The following is a 23,628-nucleotide window of genomic DNA, read 5'->3' as shown; positions in this document are numbered from 1 at the left end:
CCAGTGTCCCAGCACTTAATTATGCTTCTTCAAACGAAAGTGTTGGTTGGAAACTGTGGTTATAAAGGAGGCCACCAGGTCAGTTCATCACCAACCCCCCCCCCCCAGCCCCTCCCCCACCCACGCACATATATTTAGTGTTGACAGCTGTTTGAACTTGAACTTGAGTGCCACTGGGCAGTGGAACAGTCACCACTGTGCCCACTTTTCTTACGGAGTTTGCCACTTGGGATGTTCACAGCTCAAAATAGTTTGCATCCTGAAGTGTTTTTTTTTTTAATGTTTTATTTATTTATTTATTTTTATATTTATTTTTGGCTGTGTTGGGTCTTCGTTTCTGTGCGAGGGCTTTCTCCAGCTGCGGCAAGCGGGAGCCACTCTTCATCGCGGTGCGCGGGCCTCTCACTATCGCGGCCTCTCTTGTTGCGGAGCACAGGCTCCAGATGCGCAGGCTCAGTAGTTGTGGCTCACGGGTTTAGTTGCTCCGCGGCATGTGGGATCTTCCCAGACCAGGGCTCGAACCCGTGTCCCCTGCATTGGCAGGCAGATTCTCAACCACTGTGCCACCAGGGAAGCCCCTGAAGTGTTTTTTTAATGATCTTTGGACAGGGGGCTGTTCTTTGGTTAATGAATGCTGATCAGAACATTCCTCCAGCAGCTTCTGTGGCTCCGAGTCAGCCTTCTCTCTGGAGCCATTGTGCTTTAGGTTCATGTTTTGAAAGTTTTTCAAGGCACGTAATCCCCTTTCCCACCTGAGTTAGTCCAAAGACATTCTTTCCTGACTCTGAGATTGATAGCTTCAAATCTGACAGTGACGGACATGATTAGACAAGAGTAGTTTTAAAGTGAGTTGTAGATGCAGAGCTTCCAAGAGGTTGAGGTTTCTGCATTATTTGAATTCTGCTTCAGTTTTCCCTTTTTAATGAAATATCGTGTAAAAATTTGGAAATATGTTGAAGGCGGATGTGTTTTGTACATTCTCGGAATGTGAATTCGGTTGTAGGGCTGGCCGAGTCTATCCTGTCATTCCGTTGGCCGGTCCTTTTGGTTTTCCGCCTTTTTATTGACTGTACAGTGTTATCAAGTCAACATACAATCCATCTCACCTTTCAGTTGTGAGGTGTGACTGTGCTATTTGATCCATGGTTATAAAATAATTAATAGTGGGGAAGTCCCTTAAAAAGAACTCTTAAAGGATATCTTGTTTCTTTTTAGTCACTGAAGTTCATTTTTTTTATTTTCCCACTTGAGTGCTATGGTCTATTTCTTATGAAATTTGAGTAACATGTTTTCAAAGTGCAGGACACATTTTATGAACTCTGTTGTTACTTTCCAGGAGAAGGCTTTTGGAGCAATTCTCCCTTGCCCTTGCCATGTGAGTCTTTGTTTTTTGATCAAGTGGTTAAGAAAAATTCTAACAATAATTATTTCTTGACTGCAGGCTGCCTCCTTAACTCCCATCCTAGAGAAGGTGTTTGTTGCTTTTAGAAGGTCACAGCATAGAAAGGGTGATAAGGGGGACGCAGGACCTGCGATGATGCAGATAGACTCTGGGCTGTTAGAGCCTGTGGGGATCCAGGAAGTGCAGTCCTCTGACCGAGGTGGGCAAAGAGCTGCTTCTGAGAAGTGAGGAAGTGGCGGCAGGTTTGGGGGAAGATGCACATGGTTGAGCTGTGGGGAGGGCGTTTGGGGACCCTCACGCAATCTGGGTGCGTGGAGTATGTGTGCAGGACCTGTGTGAGGAAGAGACTGAGGCTAAATCTTGGTGCCATCTGGTCCATCTTGGATGCTTTAGTTAGTGTGCGGTGGAGAGCTCAGGAAGGTTATGTGAAGAGAGGAGCGGTCAGTTCAGCAGTACCAGGTGAATCTGCGGGCTTCGGGGTGTGTTGGGTTGGGGGAGGAAGCGGAAGACAAGAAGTCAGTTTGGAGTTGCTCACAGTCTTTTTAGGTGAGAGGCAAGGAGGATCTGAAATTGGCCGGGAAGAGATGGGTAGTTGGGAACGACTGCAGAGGTGAAATTGCTGAGGAATCGGGCTGGCAGGGAGCAGACTGTGGTCTCAGTCCTGGGAAGGGCAGTCTGAGGAGAGGAATCTGGTTTGGCAGGTAGAAAGGCAAGTTTGGTTTATTAGCATAGTGTGTTTTTGGTGCTACCTCGTTATCTGGTATAGCATAGATTGCTTTTTATTTTCTCCCTTTCCATTTTGCTACCACAAAAGGAGAGCTGACAGCTTCCTTTTATGAGTTAAAACTAACACCATGGAAGGTGGTTGGAGAAATAGTACAAACCCAGCCCTGGTTACATCAGCTGCAGCCCTGCATCAGCCATTTAACGGAAGCCACACCCACAACTTCGGACATTCAGGTCTATTAGCCAATAAATCTCTTTTATTGTACAAGCCCAATTTTAGGTTTCTTTTCTTTTTTTTTTTTCTTTTGTCACTTACAAATGAGAAAATCTTGATACATTGGCATCACCTAAACGATTAATCTAGAGACTCTAAAAAGCACCCTTAAACTAAGCTTTGTTTCCATTTGATGATGTTAGTAAAGTATGTGCGATTATTTCTCTATTCTGTCCTTAACCCTATTGCTACTACCTATGTGCTTTGACAATGGAGAAAAAGGAAAAAAAAAAAAAAAGACTTTATTAGTACAGAACGTGACATCAAAAGATAATATCATACAAATTATAAACATAAGAGGTCATCTGCCCAAAATGACACAGGATTTCCTTTTGGGTAAACAGCGCTGTGAGGGTTTGTGTGCTGGGGTAGGAGAGACCTGATACTGTGTGGTCTTCAACAGTAAAAGCTGCTACTCCTTTTGGTCACCTATTCTCTGCAAGATTCCAGTGGCATGTGGATTACCACTTTATGACAGGACATCCCCCCAAAAGAACCACTTTAACAAAATGTAGCTTTACTTTCCCATATGCCACTTTTCAGAATGTTTAATTATTTTATAGCACTGCTTGTATGAAGTGATTAAATGTTGTATTACTTTAGCTGTAGCAAATATATATTACAAACCTTATTTATAAACTAGCTACAGAAAAGAACTCATTATTACACAAAATAATAATATAAAAATAGTACTGATGATCTCAGAGATGTTTCTGGATTAATCCACTCTCGCAATTGCCCTACTATTTTATTTTTTGTTGTAGCCCTGGACCTTAAAGTTCCTTTTTTAAAAATTTACCTAACTTTTCAATATTTGAATAAACTCCTTATGATCTGACTTCTAACTCTAATACCTTACAGACATTCCTCTCACTAAAGTCTTAAGTGATTTTCAAAAGTTAAATCCAAAGATTTGTTTGTATTGATCTGAATTTTTTCTTCTTTTTTTTTAATTGAATGGTAATTGACTTACAACATTATTAGTTTCAGGTGTATAACATAGTGATCCAATACTTTTATACAGTACAAGATGATCCTCTTGATAAGTCTGGTTAGCGTCTGTCACCGTACCAAGTTATTGCAATATTATTGATTATATTCTCTATGTTGTACATCACATCCCCACGATTTATTTACTTTATGAAAGGAAATTTTACCTCTTACTTTCCCTCACCTGTTTCACTGACCCCCCTGTCTTCCTCCCCTCTGGCAACCACCAGTTTGTTCTCGGCATATATGTCTGTCTGTCTGTCTGTGTATATGTATATATGTATGTATGTGTATGTGTGTGTGTGTGTGTGTGTGTGTGTGTGTGTGTGTGTATCTCTCACATCTTCCTTATCCATTCATCTACTGATGGACACTTAGGTTGCTTCCATGTCGTGACTATTGTAAATAATGCTACAGTAAACATAGGGATGCATATATCTTTTTGAATAAGTGTTTTTTTTGTTTGTTTTTGTTTTTTTAAGGGAAAAATTCCCGCAGGTAGAATTGCTGATAGTTCTATTTTTAATTTTTTGAGGAACCTCCATACTGTTTTCCATAGTGGCCTTACCAATTTGCATTACCACCGATAGTGCATAAAGGTTCTCTTTTCTCCACATCCTCTCTAGCCCTTTTATTTCTTTTTTCTTTTTGGTGATAACTGTTCTGACCAGTGTGAGGTGGTATCTTATTATGGTTTTGATTTGCATTTTCCTGATGATTAGTGATATTGGGCATCTATTCATGTGCCTGTTGGCCATCTGTATGTCTTTGGAAAAATGTCTATTCAGGTCTTCTACCCATTTTTCAGTAGGGTTGTTTGCTTTTTTGATGTTGAGTTCTGTGAGTTCTTTGTACATTTTGGATATTAACACCTTATCAGATGTATCATTTGCAAATCTCTTCTCCCATTCAGTAGGTGGCCTTTTTGCTTTGTTTTTGGTTTCCTTTGCTCTACAAAAGCTGCTTAGTTTGCTGTAGTTCCATTTGTTTATTTTTGCTTTTGCTTCCCTTGCCTAAGGAGACACATCCAAAAAAATATTGCTACAACCAGTGTCAAAGACTGTACTGCCTGTGTTTTCTTCTAGGAGTTTTGTGCTTTCTGGTCTTACATTTAAGCGTTTTATCCATTTGGGTTTATTTTTATATATGGTGTGAGAAAGTAGTCCAGTTTCATTCTTTTGCATATAGCTGCCCAGTTTTCTCAACACCATTGATTAAAGAGGCTGTCTTTTCTCCATTGTATATTCTTACCTCCTTTGGTAGATTAGTTGATTGCGTAAGCATGGATTCATTTATGGACACTCTATTCTATTGCACTGATCTATGTGTCTGTTTTTGTGCCAGTACCATCCTGTTTTGATTACTGTAGTAATCAAATTACTGTACTTTGCAGTATAGTTTGAAATCAGGGAGTGTGATACCTCCAGCTTTGCTCTTCTTTCTCAAGATTATTTTGGCTTTTTGGAGTCTTTTGTGTTTTCATACAAACTTTAGAATTATTTGTTCTAGTTCTGTGAAAAATTCCATTGGTATTTTGATAGGGATTGCATTGAACCCTTGGTAGATTACCTTGGGTAGTATGGTCATTTTAACGATATTAATTCTTCCAATTTGTGAGCAGCATACATCTTTCCATTTGTGTGTGTTGTCTTCAGTGTCTTACAGTTTTCCAAGTACAAGTCTTTTACCTTAAAATTCTGATATGCAGTAGCTGTTATTCAACTCTTGCTTCACGATATCCTTATTTGCCTTGCATATTGTTTCCTGAAAAATATTGCCTTTCATATTTCTGATTTGCTTTGGCACAGTGGTTACAAAGGCAAAACTTGGTGCTTCTCATCTTCTTTTATAATTTCAACTTCTCCTGTGGCCCAGTAGGGGACATATAAAACACCAGTATTTACTAATTTGTCCTGACCAGTGGAAACTGTGAATAAACACAGCCACTTTCTTTTGCAAATATATTTAGCCAAACAAATTCTGTAGCAAGCTTAGTTTTGCCAGGCATGTTTATCATAGGTTTGTGATTTTGTTCTTTTTGGGAGAGGATATTTGACCCAGAGTTGGGAGCAGAGAGCTTTCATGAGGGTGGAAGGTAGATAGAGAGTGCGAAAATCTTCTCAGCTCTTCCTCAGTTTAAAATGTGTTTTCTCAGTTTTGCCTAAAATCTGATGAGGTCCTAAGAACACATGAAATACTTATTTTGAAAAGTCAGTGGCAAATAGAATTTCAAGAATACTCTATGCCACTCCTTCCTGGGTAATTCCCATGCCTTCTTTCTTTGTATTCTATTAGCATTTGTAATTGAGTGTACTAAAGAAACCACCCATGTCTTGACTATGAGTAAATCTGGTAGTGTTTTTTGGTATCTTGACTTAAGAAAAAACTTGACACTATTAAAAATATTTTTTATTAGCACATATATGGTAAGGCTTGAAATACATACATACATATATATATATGAAAACATGACTTACAAAAATGTTTGACAAGAGTATTTGAAAGATAGGCTAAATGTCTTCCAGCCAGTTAATAGCAGAGAAAGAACTGAGCTTTGATAACTCACAAGCCAGCAACCATATCCCGTATCTGCACATATGAAATTTGTTTTTCAGAAAACATGATGTGTAAATTTTCATTTTATGTGTAATTTCTCACTCATTATTGTAAATTTTAGATTTTCTTTTTATCAAGTCCAGTTGCTTTCTAAGAAAACTGCTTTTCTCTGCTCCTAGGGAATAAAGTGTGTTGCCAGCTGGGGGTATTTGTGTGCATATGTCTTTTCCCAGACATCCTAGATTTTTTTCCCATACCATTGAACAGGGGAAGTTTCTGGCAACTTATGCCACTATCTAGATTCCCTCTGTAGAGTTTACTTAAACATATTCTAACACCAGAACACTAGGCTCATTAAGTGGCTTAACTAATCTTCATATAAAACATATTTAAGATGTATCTTATATCATCCTCAAAATGCTATCAGAGAAAAATTACATTTTTTGCTGCGATGTACAGAGTTTATATCTGCTTTCCTTTGAAATGCCATGAAATAAATCAGTGGGGGATTTCTTAAGTAATTTTTTGGGTGTCTGCTTATCCTGCTTCTTCAAATCAGAGAAGACTTGACTTTTTCACTACAAACAGGCCTCTAATCCTTTATCAGACTGTGCCTGGTTTTCAGTTGGTCTTTAATGACCCTGTTGAAAAAAATTGCATAATATGCCAACTTAATTCTTGTGTTTAGAAGAAGGAAGATGCCCCTGTGAATTGTCTTGATTGCTTCCTGTTTTCCTTATTGCTATTTAAAGTGCTATATTAACTGACCAGACTATTGATTATAAATTTAAACCTTCTATTTTGATGGGATAAGATTAAATAATGTATTATTTTTTCTTTGATGGTACAAAAACAAGCATGGAAACTTACATTTTAGTTTTATTATTGTACTAAATTGAATAGTAATGCCTAGAGATGATACTTATTATCGTGGACATGCTTCTTATTCATTTTTCTTTATTATGTAATTGAAGATTACAATATGCATGCACAGACTTTATTTGAAAGGAGGTGGGAATTCACAAAGTATCTGTGCTTTCTTGTGTTATATTTCCCCTTTTGGGTTTGGAAGTTTCTGAGTCACGCTGAGCTCTTAATGGGATATGCAATTTCTTACATAACATTTCTCTAAATGGCTGGCATAGAAAGAAATAAATAATGGGGTCCAGGCATACGTTTACAGCTGACAATAGCAGAGAGAATTCTTTCACATAGAACAGGATTTCTTTTGACTGGCAGCTGTAATGGGTTTCTGTTTGGCTCCGAGTGTAGGGGATTCTGGCAACATGGTAAGGTACAAAACAGACAAAAAACACGAACATGATGCTGAATATATTGCGGCTAGATTTCCTCTTGACCGAGATGGAATTCTTTCTGGACTTAAGGTGGGACTTAAAGATTTTCCTCGTGATAGCAGTGTAGAAGATGACTAAGGAAAGAAACACAATCCAGAAGATGGCTACAAAGATGTAGTTGGAGGCTTTGTGCCACTTGAGGCCCAGTTCATTCTTAAGGTCCATGCATTTAACGCGTGTGGCCTTCCTGGCGCTCCGGTTGGTCAGGATCATGTTGGGAATGGCAAGCAGCAGCGTGAGGCTCCACACCAGCACCGACAGGACTTTGCTGTAGTTCACGGACTGGATGAACGAAGTCAAAAGAGGCTTCACGATTTTATAATATCTGTCAAAGCCGACGAGCCCAAAGAACATTATGCTGACATACATGTTGACATAGAAGAGCACGGCCGAGACCCTGCACACAAACACGTTCAGCTGCCAGGGGCCGAGGCCCGAGTCTCCCAGGATCTTGAAAGGAAAAGTCAGGCTCATCAGGAAGTCACTGACGACAATGTTTTTGAGATAGACGATGAAACTCTTGGAGCTGGGCACGTAGAAGAATATCCACCCGGACACGCCGTTGAGCAGGATCCCGGCCACGAAGACCACGAAGTACAGCACGGGGATGACTTGCTGGATTATGAGGGTGTTCCGGGGGCAGGACCCCTCTGCAGGTGTGGCAGTGGTGGCATTCATCGTTTGGTAACTTCTGAAGGTGAGACCTGGAAGGTGATGTGAAATAGTCACTCAAAGGGCAGTCACGACCTTCGAGTCATTTGCCGAGAAATAAATAAAGGAAAGGGCAAGAACTTGCCATGCCCAGCAAGTTCTTGAAACTAAGTTTTTGCTGTATATATTCCTTAGGTACCTGTCTCTTCCTCCCTTTCACCTTCCCTTCCTTCCTTTTGAAAAGGGAAGAATGGAGTAGACAGATGACAGGAAAGAAAAATTAGAGAAGCAGGACAGTCTGAGAACTGAGGTAATCATGGAGACCAGCGTTTCCCTAAAATGATAAAGGTTCCTGTACAACTCTAAAGTTCCAGGAATACTCATTTAAATATAGTCTCAAAGGTAATAAAGCTATAAAAACAGAGAATCTGTTTCATTTTATTCACAACTCTTTAATATATTAGGTTTAAGAGCTATTGACACAGACCCTACTTTTTAGAAAGCCTACCCTATGTATATTTTAGACATAGGACTATGTCTTACAAGCATACACGTCCAACTATAACTGGTATTTTTGGTATAGGATTATGGGTACCTTTCAAAATTGAGATATTCTGTGGGTTTTTTTCACATTTAAAAACTGATTTGCATTATTTTTATAAATTAGAAAACAAACAAAAATGATAGAAAGACGTTAAACATTCTGAGAAATGCTCCCCAAAGTACATTCTAGATCTGTACTGTCCAAATGGTAGCCACTAGCCATATGTGGCTGTAGAGGTCTTGAAATTGGGGCCAGTCCAGATTGAGATGTGATGGAAAATGCACAATGAATTTTGCAGACTTAGTACGCAGAAAATAATGTAAAATATCTCAATATTTTTAATATTGATTATATGTTGAAATATTTTAGGAATATCCCATTAAATAAAATATATTATTAATCTTAATTTCACTTAATTTTACTTTTTTTAAGAATATGGCTACTGGAAAAATTTTAAATTACATATGTGGCTTGCATCATATTTTTATTGGACGACACTGTCCTAGGTATTACCCAGAGCCTTCTTTTGTTAGAGAATCCTGTATAGTCTTCACTGATGTTGGACATAATGATTTATGGCACAAGGAAGATTAGAACTCTTTTGAAAGATTATTTGATACATCTAAGAAAATGTCTACTGCCCATCTTATCTGTAATGTCAACATCCTGCTTAACCCTTCATCGGTTGGTCCTTGCCCTCAGGATAAAGTCCTAACTCTTTAACCCTGAGCTACCAGAAGTCCCATCTTGGTCTGATCCCTACCAATTCTACCTCCATTGATAAGTTCCTGCTGTTCTGAACCCTTCTTCCTCATGGGTTCCGTGATTTCTCTCACCTTGGACCTTTGCACAAACTTTCATTTGTGTGGAAGACTCTTTCGCTACCTTCTTGGTTGACTAACTTCTCTTTATCCTTGAGGCCTCAGCTTGGATGCCACTTTCTTTCGGAAACTTTGCCCTCCCAAGCCTTGGTTGGGGTGGATTGGGTGTGAGGTCCCTTGTATGTGTGCTCATAGTTCTGTGCCTTTCTTCTGTCATAGCACTTGTCTCTCTAGCTGTTTGTTTTTTGTTTCCTCTACTACTGTAAGCTCCTTCAGAGGAGAGAGACCATGTCATTTTTTTTTTTTTTTTTAACCATTGTATTCCTAGCATTACATTTAGGACATAAGATATTTAAAATATTTGTGAAATAATGAATATGCAATCTGGGAATATAAGACATGAGTCCCTGCTCTTAAGAAATTTACATCTAGTCAGGGATCATGGGAAAGAAAGATTGTGGAGAACAGTGGGTTCCTTGAGGACAGAGAATGTATCTTGTTCATCTTTGTATTTCTGGTGCCAAGCGTGGTGCTTTATACACAGTGAGTGAAGGGCTGTGTCAGTAAAATTAAGGAAGTGTGAGAAAGTAGAATTTGGAAACGTGGAATATGAAATTCAGTCACATTGCAAATAAAAAAAAAAATCACACATGCAAACTTTTTGTGCTGCTTCCCCCAAAAGAATATGTTGCTTCTGTGTACTCTTCCTGCAAGCATATGGCAAAACTAGTTACATTTCTAGCAATTGATTTTGCCTGTCCTTGGGCTTCCTTTGAAAGGAAATCTAATCCCCTGCCCAGTTGGCTCTGATCATAATGGGTTTGTTTGTAGGTCCTCTGTGGCCTGTTTCATATTTTAGATGGTAAGTGAAGGGCCCATGTTTTCTATTTTTAACTGTCCACTGTGGCAAAGAATCTGTGTTTAGTAAATAATTGGTCTTGTCCCCTGATAGTAAGGTGCAGCTTAGTCTAAGAGCCAGTCTCACAGAGCTCAAGGGAATGCTCCCAGGGGTCCCGGTGCTGGGGACACAGCCCCTCAGTCAGTGCGGTGCGGGGATCATGATATGTATTCAGTAATTGTTGGATTCACTGGAGTTTAAAATATAAAATTTTTTAAAAAGCAGATGTTAGTACATTTTAAAGTAGAGAGAAATATTAGCTGTATAATATACAACTAAATACTGAAATAGTGAAGAATTTCCAGAAATGATTTAATGAGTACCAAATTTCTCTCTTTATAGAAAAATTATAGAAGCCACTGTATATAGTAATAGTGAAGAATTTCCCAGAAATGATTTAGTGAGAGCCACCATTCCTTTCCTTCTAGAAATCTGTATAAAGACATTTTCTCAGAATCTCGTGACTTTTGTCCTTTTGCACTGCAATATGTCTGAATGTAGCCTGATGCCATGGGTCCACAACTATGCTCTCTGGTTCCTCAGAGTGTCAAGAATCTGAGCATATATGCTTTGCCATGCACCTCATGCCTCCTCCCTTCCTCACTTTGAGGTTGGTGGAAGGGGCTAGCTGACCCAGGTAAACTTCTAGAGCCAGAGTGCCTTCTGAAATGAAATGAGTACTCAAGGCTTGCTTGGGTCTTTCCCTCCAAACGTCTTCTTGCTATTTTGGGCTGTTTTTAAGCAATGGCAGATCAGAGTCTCCGTTTGAGACGTGTTGACTGGGGGAAGAAGCAGGGCATCACTGCTGCTCGCGCTGTTGTCTGGATGGATACAGCAGAGGCCAATTAAAGGGGCATTCTACGTAGGTAACGAGCTAATGGTAAATCCGAGACAATTTTAATGGTAATGTTCACGCTCTTAAGTCTGTTTTTCTTGAGCAGTAGTGTTGATGGCAGGGCACTGTGACCTCCAGGTACATAATTTATCGTATTTGGTCCTGGTGTCTCAGAGTGTGGCAGCCTTTTCTACAGTGATGGATCAAGAGATGTGTGGAAAAGGGGCCATCTTAAGGTATCTGCAGCAAGTGAGGCCAGTTATATATCGAGACCAAACGGCAGGAATACACGTTAGATGAAAAATAGGACAAGCTGATAACAGAGACATGTATCGCTTTGACCTTGTAACACCTGTCCAGTCTCCTCTCCTTGTCTTTAGTATAGAGGTGATTTAATATCCCGATAGAGACCTACTAAAACTGCAAATCAGTTCACAGATGGAGGAAATGGTAACGTACGGATGCTGATTTTATACGGTAACGTAAAAATAAATAAGAACCAAATAAATCAGAAAGAAAGAATGTCTTGATGTGGCCCAGCAACCCTCCATTCCCTGCCCCAGGCTCTCAGCTGATTTACTATTTCTAAGCAGCTTGTCCCAGCCCATCAAAGACAAGAGACAGGCAAAGGGGGAGAAAGAAAGAGGAAAAGCACGTCTGGATGATGATCAACCGAAATAAGGGACATTCTGTGGAGCCAGTTTGTGGAAGTGCAGCCAGCCCTGCCCATGGAAGTTACTTCTGAGATTACCTCTGAATTTCTATAGTGAAAGTGGTCATTATGTTAACCTTGAGGCTTCAGGGAACATAAGCACAGCTCCCTGAATTCTTGAGACTTCATTTAAGAAGGATTTCAAGGGGCTTCCCTGGTGGCGCAGTGGTTAAGAATCTGCCTGCCAATGCAAGGGACACGGGTTCGAGCCCTGGCCTGGGAATATCCCACGTGCTGCGGAGCAACTAAGCCCATGCGCCACAACTACTGAGCCTGAGCTCTACAGCCCGCAAGCCACAACTACTGAGACCACGTGCCACAACTACTGAAGCCTGCGCGCCTAGAGCCCGTGCTCCGCAACAAGAGAAGCCACAACAGTGAGAAGCCTGCACACCGCAACAAAGAGTAGCCCAGGCTCGCCACAACTAGAGAAACCCCACGCACAGCACCAAAGACCCAACACAGCCAAAAATAATATAAATAAATAAATAAATAAATAAATTTATAAAAAAACAATTAAAAAAAGAAAAGAGAAGGATTTCAAGATAAACCATAATGGGGGGGAAAAATATACACATACACACACAGACACACACACACACACACACACAAAAGAAGAATGTGTGTGTGTGTATGTGTGTATATATATGTATACAGCTGAATCACTTTGCAGTATAGCAGTAATTAACACAACATTGTAAATCAGCTATACTTCAATTAGAAAAAAATATTATAAGGCTTCAGCTTCTCTTAGGTGGAAATCTTCCTTGTTCCACAAATCCAGGTAAAGGAGAATGGAATGACTTGAAACGTTTTAGTCTATATAAACCGTCACTTTGGATCTTTGGTCACATAATGGTGGAATGGATCTATGAGACCAAAAGACAGCCGTTAATGTGTAATAGGAGCCTATGAATTGCTTTCTCTCATCTTTTTTTGCACAGCTAGAATATCAATGGCAAAGTTTCATTTTAATCCAGATAGTGAGTGCTGTTGTTCCTAGTGAAATGTTAGGTCTCAGGGTCAGGCTGCATTAGTATTTTCAGGTTGTAGAGTATTGCATATAACCTCAGGGCTCTCTCTTTGGGCAGAACTTAGTTGATAACAGGGCCAGACAAGGCGATGCTCACTCCAGAAATACATTCATCTTAATAAAAACATGCTGAGTTCATTACTCATCCTCTGTGTAATTACACACAATGACCCATTTTTCTCTGAAAATGGACCACCTTCCACTGTTCTGTGTGCTGTAATTCTACTTTCTCTGAAGAAGAGAAGTTATTCCTTCATAATATTTTGATGAAATTAACAAAGCTCTTGATAATACTAAAGAATTTGTTCACTTACGTTTTAAAATTTTTGTCTAATATGAGGTTTCCTTTCAATGAAGTAATTTAGCCCAGTGAGTGCTTGTCATCTTGAAGTGGCCAAGGTGCTTCTTCTCTAATGATCCTGTATTGTAGGAGAAAAACGAAGATTTAATTAAGTTAAATAAACGCCAGAATGTTTTTATTGAAGAAGTATGTGTGGTAGCAGTGCACTTGCTTTTTAAACACAGCTTGTATAATTGTGAAATATTTCAACATGCGCTTTTGTTGTTGCTTTACTGAACTTCGTTTTGGTTGTCACTATTGACGATTACTGATGTGATATAAACCCTGGTGGGAACCTTATAAACCGTTTACTTGAGAGGATTGCACATGAAGTGTTTTTAGTTATTGGTTTATTTCTCCCCCCCCCCCCCACCCCTTTATGGGTTTGGTTCATCAAATCAGCTCATTTAAATTACTGAAGTTAACAATTGACCATTTTGCCAGGAAATCATAGGCAGGCTTTTTTTGTTTTCTGTCTTTTTTTTTTTTTTTTTAAACCTTTGTACCATTGACATTCTGGGTTAGATAATTATTTGTCGTGAGGACTGTCCTCTGCATTGTAGGATGTTTAGCAGCATTCTTGGCTTCTATCTATTAGGGGCCAATAGTATCATCTCCCTAAGTTGTGAACAAAATGTCCTCTGGGAGGCCCGATTGCCCCTGGTTGATAACCACTGGTCTGCTTACGCATGGACTTTGCCCAGATAACATCTGAAAGCTATATTGTATGATAGGAAGAGGATAGGTTTGGCAGAATGGTGGTTGGATTTGGTTCTGCCTTGGTCTAGGTTGTCACCTTTCTGAATTCTTTAAGGCAACCCTTCTCAGACTTTAACGCGCATACATATTTCCCAGGGCTCCTGCTAAAATGAAGACTCAAGATTCCATAGGTCTGGAGTTGGGTGTAATGTTGATGCTGCTATCCCAACGAGTACTCCTTGAAGAGCAAGTTTTTTTTTGTTTTTGTTTTTGTTTTTAAAGACTCTGTACATAGGGGACTTTAATAAATATTTGGTGAGGAGGGTAAAAAAACAACCTTATTTTTCTTTGCTGTAGTTGGGACTTGAGGTAGGAAAAAGTTACATTAAAAGGAGCCTGAAATCTAAGACTTTACTTAGAGTTTACTCATTATAAATTTCATCATAATAATCTCATCCTTCTAGTCTGGAAATATAAATAGATATTTTATGGAGAACCAGTGGTAAAAAAAAACATATTTACCTAGAATATCCCTAAAAGGTCATGAAGTTCTCTTCAGAAACAAAACAAAGAGGTTTAGTTCTCTGTGGTGGAATATTATATTTGATCCAGGTCAGTACTGAGCATGTTCTGGTCAGGAATGATATCTTCTAACTTCAGGACAGTGCTTACTCCCGGTGAAGGAAGGAGGAGAAAGGGATGCCATAGGGTGGTTGGACTTTAGCTGTATTTGTGGTATTTCATCTCTTAAATTCTGAAACAATGATGCCTAAATATTACTGTCAATTAACACTGGGCGATTAGGTGTATTGGTGTTAACCAACATTAGTTTCTGTACTTTTGTGTACTTGAAATAGTTCATAATTAGAAAACAAAAATGTATATGGAGGGACTTCCCTGGTGGCGCAGTGGTTAAAGAATCCACCTGCCAGTGCAGGGGACATGGGTTCGAGCCCTGGTCCAGGAAGATCCCACATGCTGCGGAGCAACTAAGCCCATGTGCCACAACTGCTGAGCCTGCGCTCTAGAGCCCGCGAGCCATAACTACTGAAGCCCGCGTACCTAGAGCCCGTGCTCTGCAGCAAAGGAAGCCACCACAATGAGAAGCCTGCGCACCGCAGCGAAGGGTAGCCCCTGGCTCGCCACAACTAGAGAAAGCCCGTGCGCAGCAACGAAGACCTAAGGCAGCCAAAAATAAATAAATAAATTTATTTTAAAAAATTTATTTACCTAGAATAGCCCTAAAATGTCATGAAGTTCTCTTTAGAAACAAAACAAAGAGATTTAGTTCTCTGTGGTGGAATATTATATTTGATCCAGGTCAGTACTGAGCATGTTCTGGTCAGGAATGATATCTTCTAACTTCAGAACAGTGCTTACTCCCGGTGAAGGAAGGAGGAGAAAGGGATGCCATAGGGTGGTTGGACTTTAGCTGTATTTGTGGTATTTCATCTCTTAAATTCTGAAACAATGATGCCTAAATATTACTATCAATTAACACTGGACGATTAGGTGTATTGGTGTTAACCAACATTAGTTTCTGTACTTTTGTGTACTTGAAATAGTTCATAATTAGAAAACAAAAATGTATATGGAGGGACTTCCCTGGTGGCGCAGTGGTTAAAGAATCCACCTGCCAATGCAGGGGACGTGGGTTCGAGCCCTGGTCCGGGAAGATCCCACATGCTGCGGAGCAACTAAGCCCGTGCGCCACAACTACTGAGCCTGTGCTCTAGAGCCCACGAGCCACAACTACTGAGTCTGCATGCCACAACTAGTGAAGCCCACGTGCCTAGAGCCCATGCTCTGCAACAAGGGAAGCCACCGCAATGAGACGCCTGCGCACCGCAACGAAGAGTAGCCCTTGGCTCGCCTCAACTAGAGAAAGCCCACGCGCAGCAACGAAGACCCAACACAGCCAAAAATAAATAAATAAATTTATTTTTAAAAATTCAATAAAAAGAATGTATTTGGAGAATGAATTGCTTTCAAATCTCTCTTTAATCAGTACCCACCTGTGATGAGCATTTTCCTTCCTGTTCTTTGTTCAGTTCTTATCTAACGACAGTCTGACAATTCCTTCTCTGTCCTTACAGTCCAAACATCAAAAGCTTTGATCCAAGGTGCCCCAAGATCTTTTCATATGAGATAAATATTTGTTTTCTAGATGATTCTTCTAACAGTAGAATGTAGTATAGATGTGTGTAATCATTGTGTACATTTCTAAACTTACTAAAGCCATTTTCTTCTTATTGCTGCTTTTATCTCCCTTGCAGTAATGTGTGACTTTTTTTTTTTTTTTTCTCTTTGTGGTGCCAGTATGTGATATCCTAGATGGTTTCCAGAACAGTCGTAAGGGTTGAATAGAAGGAGAATTTATATATGGGCTACTTATTCAGTCTTGTAGTCATATTTTATAACATTTTATGTTATTAAATGCTTTATAACATACTTTATATTTTAAAAATATTTTATACTATTGAATAGTATTAATTAATTCTTAAGTCTGTCATCAGGCTTCTGGCCTTTCTTATTCTGTGGTCGGTTGAATATTTTAGAATTTTTTGCATCCTCACTCTTGGTCCTGCCTCTCTTTCCCGACATTGTGACTCCTTAGGAGTGGGTCAACAGAGTCCCCTGCTTCTAGGTCATAGACCTGTTCAAGGGGAAGTCACTTTAAGCATGCCAGTTTATTTCATAGAAGGGGGTCAAAGGGGAGGGAGGGAGTGTTGGGCAGAGAGAGCTATCGGGCACATGCACCAAGACACATGAGAGGACAGCACAGCAGGGGGGACATGGATTGCCCAAGCTCTTGAGTACCATGATAGAGCCTTGCCAATCTGTTACTGTTACCACCATTTTGCAGATGAGGAAACTGATGCTGAAAATGGTTAAGTAACTCATCAAAGGCGAATTGGGCAGCTAATATGTGGCCAGACGGTATTCAAATTTATGTCTATTCATCTCCAAGCCAGGTCTCCTCTACTCCTGAGGGAACTCGGGGCAAGCATGTTTTGTTTGTGTTCATGAGTATGTGCATGTATTGCAGACCCTTCAGCATTTTTCTAGAGTATTGTTTTTAGGAATCACTTATGCAGTATTTTTTTTGAGGGAAGGTGGACATGTGCGTGTGAGTTTGTGAGTATGTCCTTTTTGATCTAGGTGTTAAAGGTCTGCAAGGTGTGGATGCCTTCAGCTTCTCCAGTTAGTCTCTGGGTGCCACTGCATACAGAACCTCCGTAACGGGTAGTGAGTTAGTATGGACGGTAAGCTGATAATGATGCCCAAACCTAGTGTTTTACTTTTAATTCCAACCACTTCCCTTAAAATACTTTTAGCAGAACTCATAGCAAAGTGCAAGACTGGCACCTCCTCGAACCCGGGTCAGTCTTCACATCGTGTGGTGATGCAAGCAGATCACGGGAGCTGGGGGAGGAGGGCGAGGTGTGGCACAGGTGCCAAACTTCTGGGGCCGTGGAAACGGCTACCCATCCTAGCCTCCGTACCAGGAGCTGCATCTGGATTGTCAGGTTAGATTTTGGGGGATTTTGCACCTACAGTCTTTGGTATAGCCCAGGGTTTCTCACCCTTGGCACTATTAACATTTTGTTGAGTTCCAGTTCTTTGTGGGTGAGTGGTCTGGTGCATCGTAAGATGTTTAGCTGCATCCCTGGCCCTATCCACTAGGTGCCAGCAGCACCCATGACTTGAGACAACGAAAAATGTCTCCAGACATTTTTTTTAAATGTTCCCAAGTTGAGAACTACTGAAGTAGCCCCTTAATGGTAGTTGTATTTGGTATCATTTTGATATAGGAATAGAATTTTGTCAGCTCTCTCATTGGTGCTAAACCTTAACTGTATTTTGAGTAACTCAGCAACGATTAAGTAATTCATATGCTTAGGTCTCGGAATGTGAAGTGGGCTTTCTTTACAGCTCTGTTGGAATAATGGGCAGACAGTGCAGTATAATGGTTAAAAGCATGCATGTTGCATGTAGTGGACCTTGGTTAGAAATATGGCTCAATTTCTTAATAGCTGTGATATTGGAATAGTTACAGAGTGCCTTTATGTTTCTGTCTTTACATCTCTAAAATGAGAGGGTAGTAGTTGCTACCTCATAAGGTTTCTATTCCTGTAAGAATCAAATACCTGGTGCCTGGCAGTGTATGACTCAGAGGAAACATTGGGGGTTCAGGGAGTGACTCAGCTGACAATAGGCGAATCGGAGGTCTCTGGGACTCTCAGCCGGCCAGGACTTCCCCTGGGTCAGGCTCCCACGGTGTCCCCTACCTCCCCACATTTATTTGAGGTTGATGTTCTTGTGCACTGACACGCAGGGCTGCAGTGTGCTCCAAACCTCCTCTGGAGTCTGGCCCAGCAGTGCTTGCCTGGGGGAAAGCTGGGGGAAGGCTGTTCTTATGGTCCCCGGGTTCTCGTCACAGGAAGCGGCACTCAGCAGTAGGGAGTACGAGTGAAGTCCAGAGCATTTCATGCACTTACTTGGCAGTGCACACAGGCCTGCATTTTTGATGCGAGTGATGTAAAGCTGTGAAACTCCTGTCTTCAGAGTTTTGGGAACTGATTCCTTTCTCTATCTGGAATTAGATTGAGCTGTTAGGATTCCTGACTTATTTTTTTTCCAGCCTGTTCTTCTGCAGCATTGTTTTGGAATATGTGGTTCTATTCCCTGGGGTGAGGCAAAGAAATGAACCTCTGACCTCTTTTTGCTTTACTGAGACCGTGTTTGCGTTTCTCAATCAGGCGTGCAGTACTCAGATCTTCAGATCTTGGGGCTTAGGGCCTTAACACATATCCCTTTGCCAGGGGGCTGGGGAACAGATTTTCATTTGTGAGGACCCAACAACTTTACTTAGCTAAATATCAACCAGGTATATGTTTGTTCAAGATTCAGGCTTGCATATTCCAAAGGAAAAGAATATAAATATCCAGGACTTTAGATGGGAGTGGAAATACTACAGAGAAGTGATTCTCATACACTTTAAAGCCTAAAATTTATGTACTTCCTACCTGTTGGAGGAATCAGTAACCTTTGATGCAATAAAATATATTGTTACAGTCACTTATGAATTGGGAACTTCTTTAAATGAGTTTGTATTTTATTAAACACAGCATATGACAATGAAGCAACTACATTCATTTCAAAATGAGTAGGACTTAAATGTGAAAGATGCATTTTTATGCAGCTTAAAGATGGTGCTCAGAGTGCGTATGGAAAGAAAGACCTTTGCTTTCTATGAGTCCGAGGCCCATCCCAATGGGATCCATTGTTGAATGTAAGTGTCCTCTTTAGATCAATCCATTGGTGATTGTTTCACTTTTCATATGGATTTCAATATGAGTCAGTCATATATGTTTTGAGAATGCTATCTTACATCTTGCCATGCCCTATGGAGGAGCTATTAGATGCCATTTCATTATTGCCTCAGAGGTAATGTCCGAATGTACAGAATCTGATAATAAGAAGTGCTCCTTTCCATCTGTACCATGAATTGAATTTCATGCTCATGACCTGCTTGGACCAGGACCAGCTTTATTTTACTCCATGGTGGGTTTTTTTTTTTTTTCTTTGTTTAATTGCAGCCTGCACTGACTTCCTTTCTAATCTTTCTTCGTACATTGTTGCTTTCCTCTTTTGTATTTTCAGGCTCTCTCTCAGTCTAGAGGCTACTTTCCTTCAAGGTATAAACCTCCACATGTTCTCAATAAAATTTGTAGGTCTTGAAGTTGTGATACCCTAATAGCTATAAACTTGCTCAAGCCATTTCCAACTTTAAATAACAAAAGTAAAAATCTTCTGTAGGTGGAAAAGTAGCAATCCCCAGTATCAATGAGATTATCTTGTTTCTAAGTATCACTACCCACTAACAGGGACCAGGGCTCCTTGGGGAAATGACCGATTTCAAATCAGGCACAGGGAAAGGTGAGTTGATACCTTGCAGGCAAAAAGCAAGGAGGTGCTCAGACCAATGAGGAAATGTTAAGGGGGGAAAAAAACAAAAAAAGGACATGGGAGCTGACTTGGTGGCACTTCTAAATTCAACAGTTTGGATATCAATAAGAAGGACAGTAATAGATGAAAATACTTTTAAAAACAAACCAAATTCAAGAGTTGATAGTGATATTAAAAATACAGATGAAAAAGGGAGGATGAAGACAGGGACAAGCTCTTCTTTGTAGAAGAATGTCAGCTAGAAAAGGTAGAAGGAGGGCTTCCCTGGTGGCGCAGTGGTTGAGAATCTGCCTGCTAATGCAGGGGACACGGGTTCGAGCCCTGGCCTGGGAGGATCCCACATGCCGCGGAGCAACTAGGCCCGTGAGCCACAACTACTGAGCCTGCGCGTCTGGAGCCTGTGCTCCGCAACGAGAGGCCACGATAGAGAGAGGCCCGCACACCGCGATTGAAGAGTGGCCCCCGCTTGCCGCAACTAGAGAAAACCCTCGCACAGAAACGAAGACCCAACACAGCCAAAATAAATAAATAAATTAATTAATTAATTAAAAAAAAAAGAAAAGGTAGAAGGAATGATAGAATTAGAAAGTCAACAGTTTTCAACCTCAGTGTAATAATTGATTCAGGCAACAGTCTTCAGTGTTTGTGAAAAGTCTCTTAGCGAAAGATTGTAGGAGAACAGGATGCTCCAATCTAAAAGCATCACTCACAGATCATTTAGAATAACAAAGAAAAAAAGGGTACCTTTTCATCTGACAGTCACTGAATGATTGAACTTACCAAAAACGGGATAATTCGATATTTTGCCTCTCAATATGACTCAGTTAGATGTACACAACCTACCTTGTCGAAAAGCTAATCATGGATAAACAATTGGACAAATTCAGAACATGGATCATTCTATAAAACAACAACCCAGACTCTGTAAATAAATCAATGTCATGAAAAGCAAACAAACATGATGGGGTGGGAGGGAGCAGTTCTAGATCAAAAGAGGCCAAAGAGAAATAATGTGCTGCGTGAGCTGTGATCGGTGACTGGGGGCAGTGGAGGGTAGCACTATAGAAATTATTTTAGGACGCTTGTGTGAATCTGAATACAGACTGTATATTAGATGGTGTTATTGAATTGTCTTAATTTTTCTAGGTATGGTAATGGCGTGGTTAAGTAGGAGAATATTCTTAATCTTCAGAGATGCATATTGAAGTATTTAGGAGGGAAGGGTCATGGTTTTGTGCAACTTATATTCAAAATGGTTTAGTAAAAGAAATGTGTGTATATATGTGTGTATACATGTACTTTTCTGCTGGTATATATAACTATATATATATACACGTGTATATATATGCATACGTATATGTATGTACTGTATGTGTGTGTATTCGTTTTGAGGGAAGGGTCCCTAGCTCAGTGCCTGGCACATAGCAAATGCATAACAGTCCCTTAGACTTCTCTGCTACCCTCCTTACCTTTTCTTCTTAGTCACCTCTGGGAGCTTCTCTGCCTGTCCTTAAATTGGTGTTTCTTATTCTATTCCTGGCCATCTTTTCTCATTCTCCCCATTCTTCTAAGCCAAAATAATCTTTGTTAAGAACATTGCTTAAAACTGTCATCTATAAGACAGACTTTTCCTTTCATCTATCACTTATGCTTTTGGCTCCTATTATCAGGATAATGTTCTTGGTGTTGGGAATCCTGCCCTTTTAGAGCCCAGAGTCTGGTGGTTCTGGCCTCTGAGCAGCCTCTTCTCCCCGCTCCGCCCTGAGCACCTCCATTTCCTGCAGCCCTGGGTCTCCCACAGCCCCGGACGTTGCAGATCCTGGCTGCTTCACCTCCAGAGCTCCCACTGTGTCTTGTCATCTCTTTCGGTCTCATCACATTGTACGGCAATAACTGCCATTCGTTGAGAACTTTACCTGGTACCAGACACAGGCAATGGTAATTGCTTTTAAAAATACCTTTTCTTTTTAATGGAATATTTGACACTTTGCAAAGAATTTATGCAGAGAAACTAAAGCACAACAAAAAGAACACAGCGCTGACTTGAGAGCCGGAACCTCACCAGTACTCAGGCTTTTCCCTCCTCACTCCTCCCTGGGCTGTGCCTTCCTCCACTGAGAGGGAATCCTGACCTGAATTTTGTGTTTCTTATTTCCTGCCTTTAAACATAAATGATTTTAAATCTATATGAACATAGGTTCCATTATAAAAATTGTTCATGGTGCATGGTGTATGTAGTGTTCCAGGACTTTTTTTTATCCCCAGCTCAGCATTATGTTTCTAAAGGAATTGGAAACTTTGGAAAAGGAATTGGAAATAGTTGGAAAAGATGAAGGTTCACTCACCCTATAGCTGAGCATTTTAATTCCCAAGTATATGCCCTAGAAGTCTCTCTTCCAGAAGCATACCAAGTATGTATGAGAATATCCATGTACAAGGATGCTCATAGAAATACTGTAATGGCAAAAATGTAGAAATAGCTCAACTGATTACTGACAGGAAAAAGGGTTAAAAAAATTTAGTGAACTTTTGTGCAGCACTGAAAATGAACGAACTACCGCTATGCACTTTAAAATCCTCCAGTAGACCTGATAAGACAGAAGTAATCTTATATTATAGTTAAGGAAACTGAAATCTAGACAGCTTGAGTAACTTGTCCAACGTGTAAGAACAAGTGTATTGTAGAACTGAGATGTGGGTCCAGGTCAGTGTCATTCTAAAGCCTTAACTACGAGGGAATATTGTTTCCTGTTGACAAGTCTTATTTTTATTAGCTTGTCTGTTCTGCTGCATGGAGAGAGAGCTTTGTATTTTCATCTAGCTCAGCAAATAATTCATAGTAGAAGTTGTATGAATTTCTGATGAATGATCTAAAACATTGTTATTTTACATAGGACGAAAGCTGTGTAAGGGAGCTTAGTGGCTTGAACAAGTTCTGAGATGGTAACCAGAGCACCTACAATCGAAACCCAACTCTTTTCAAGCCCCGAGTGGCTGTAGCATCTTACCTGAATGTTCTTACCTTGGTTACATGCCTCCCCTCTAGTAGGTGGCTAGGAGAGGCCTGGCAGATATAATGTCAGCATAACTTGGATTATTACTACCCCACGTTCCTTATCCAGGGACCACAGTTGCTCTCCAGGGCCAACAGAGGCCTTTCGTCAGCTGTGTGGCTTTTTTACCTATAACATGAATCTGCCCAGCCTGCAGCAGCAAAAGTGCCAGCGAGCTTTCTTCTATCTCTCGAATGTCCCTGACATGGTCAGCCTGTGGGAAAGTGCAGGTATGTTTGTGTGTATGGGGTAGGGGTGTAGAGAAGGCAAAGTAGCAGATATTTGTTGCCTTTGGCAAGTAAACCAGTACGTGTCACAAAACATTATCGCGCTGCTTAGTTTTTTGGCCCAGTGAAACAAAAATTGAAAAGAAAAGCAAAACTTAACTGCCTAGCTATCCCCTTGAGCTTTTCCTTGCCTGCCATCCAGCGCTGGACAAAGCTCTGAGCAGGTACATGCTTTTTCTCTGTCCCAGATAAATCGTGAAAGGCTTCTGTTCCTTTGTAAACTGGCGGGGGCTCTTGGCAAAGGTCTACAAGCATGACCAACCAGGTTTTGTCAAGCAATGCGTAGGAGTAGTAGGAATACCCAGGTGAATTTGCTTTCACGCTGTCACCACGGGGATGTTGATGCCCACTTCTAGAAAGGTGAACCTCACTGGGGCAGAGGTGCTCGGAGCCCTGGCCTCTGTCTGTGGCGTTGTCTGTCTCTAGCATCTTACCGTGGCTGCCTCATATTGGTCTCTGTTCAAGCGTCACCTTCTCAG

The 23,628-nt window shown here is 40.6% G+C and overlaps 2 protein-coding genes across 4 annotated transcripts in view; one reads left to right on the top strand and one right to left on the bottom strand.

Annotated features, from left to right (window-relative positions):
- The window catches only part of MED12L (mediator complex subunit 12L), a 317,353-nt gene that overhangs the window by 109,287 nt on the left and 184,438 nt on the right, over positions 1–23,628 (top strand). The window lies entirely within an intron of this gene.
- Positions 268–13,219, bottom strand: P2RY14 (purinergic receptor P2Y14). The gene is made up of 2 exons (XM_082394455.1): positions 13,112–13,219; positions 268–8,007 (listed from the first exon to the last, which is right to left on the bottom strand). The coding sequence occupies exon 2, from the start codon at positions 7,979–7,981 to the stop codon at positions 6,968–6,970; it is 1,014 nt and encodes a 337-aa protein (XP_082250581.1). The 5' UTR covers positions 7,982–8,007; positions 13,112–13,219; the 3' UTR covers positions 268–6,967.

This window comes from Balaenoptera borealis (genome assembly GCF_965194805.1).
Source record: "Balaenoptera borealis genome assembly, chromosome: 5".
Classification (NCBI taxonomy): Eukaryota; Metazoa; Chordata; class Mammalia; order Artiodactyla; family Balaenopteridae; genus Balaenoptera; species Balaenoptera borealis.
The sequence above is the reverse complement of the archived record's forward strand: the minus strand, read 5'-3'. Positions and strand labels throughout refer to the sequence as shown.

Excerpts from the sequence above, each read along its gene's own strand:
- P2RY14 (XM_082394455.1), bottom strand. The coding sequence starts at position 7,981 with ATGAATGCCACCACTGCCACACCTGCAGAGGGGTCCTGCCCCCGGAAC.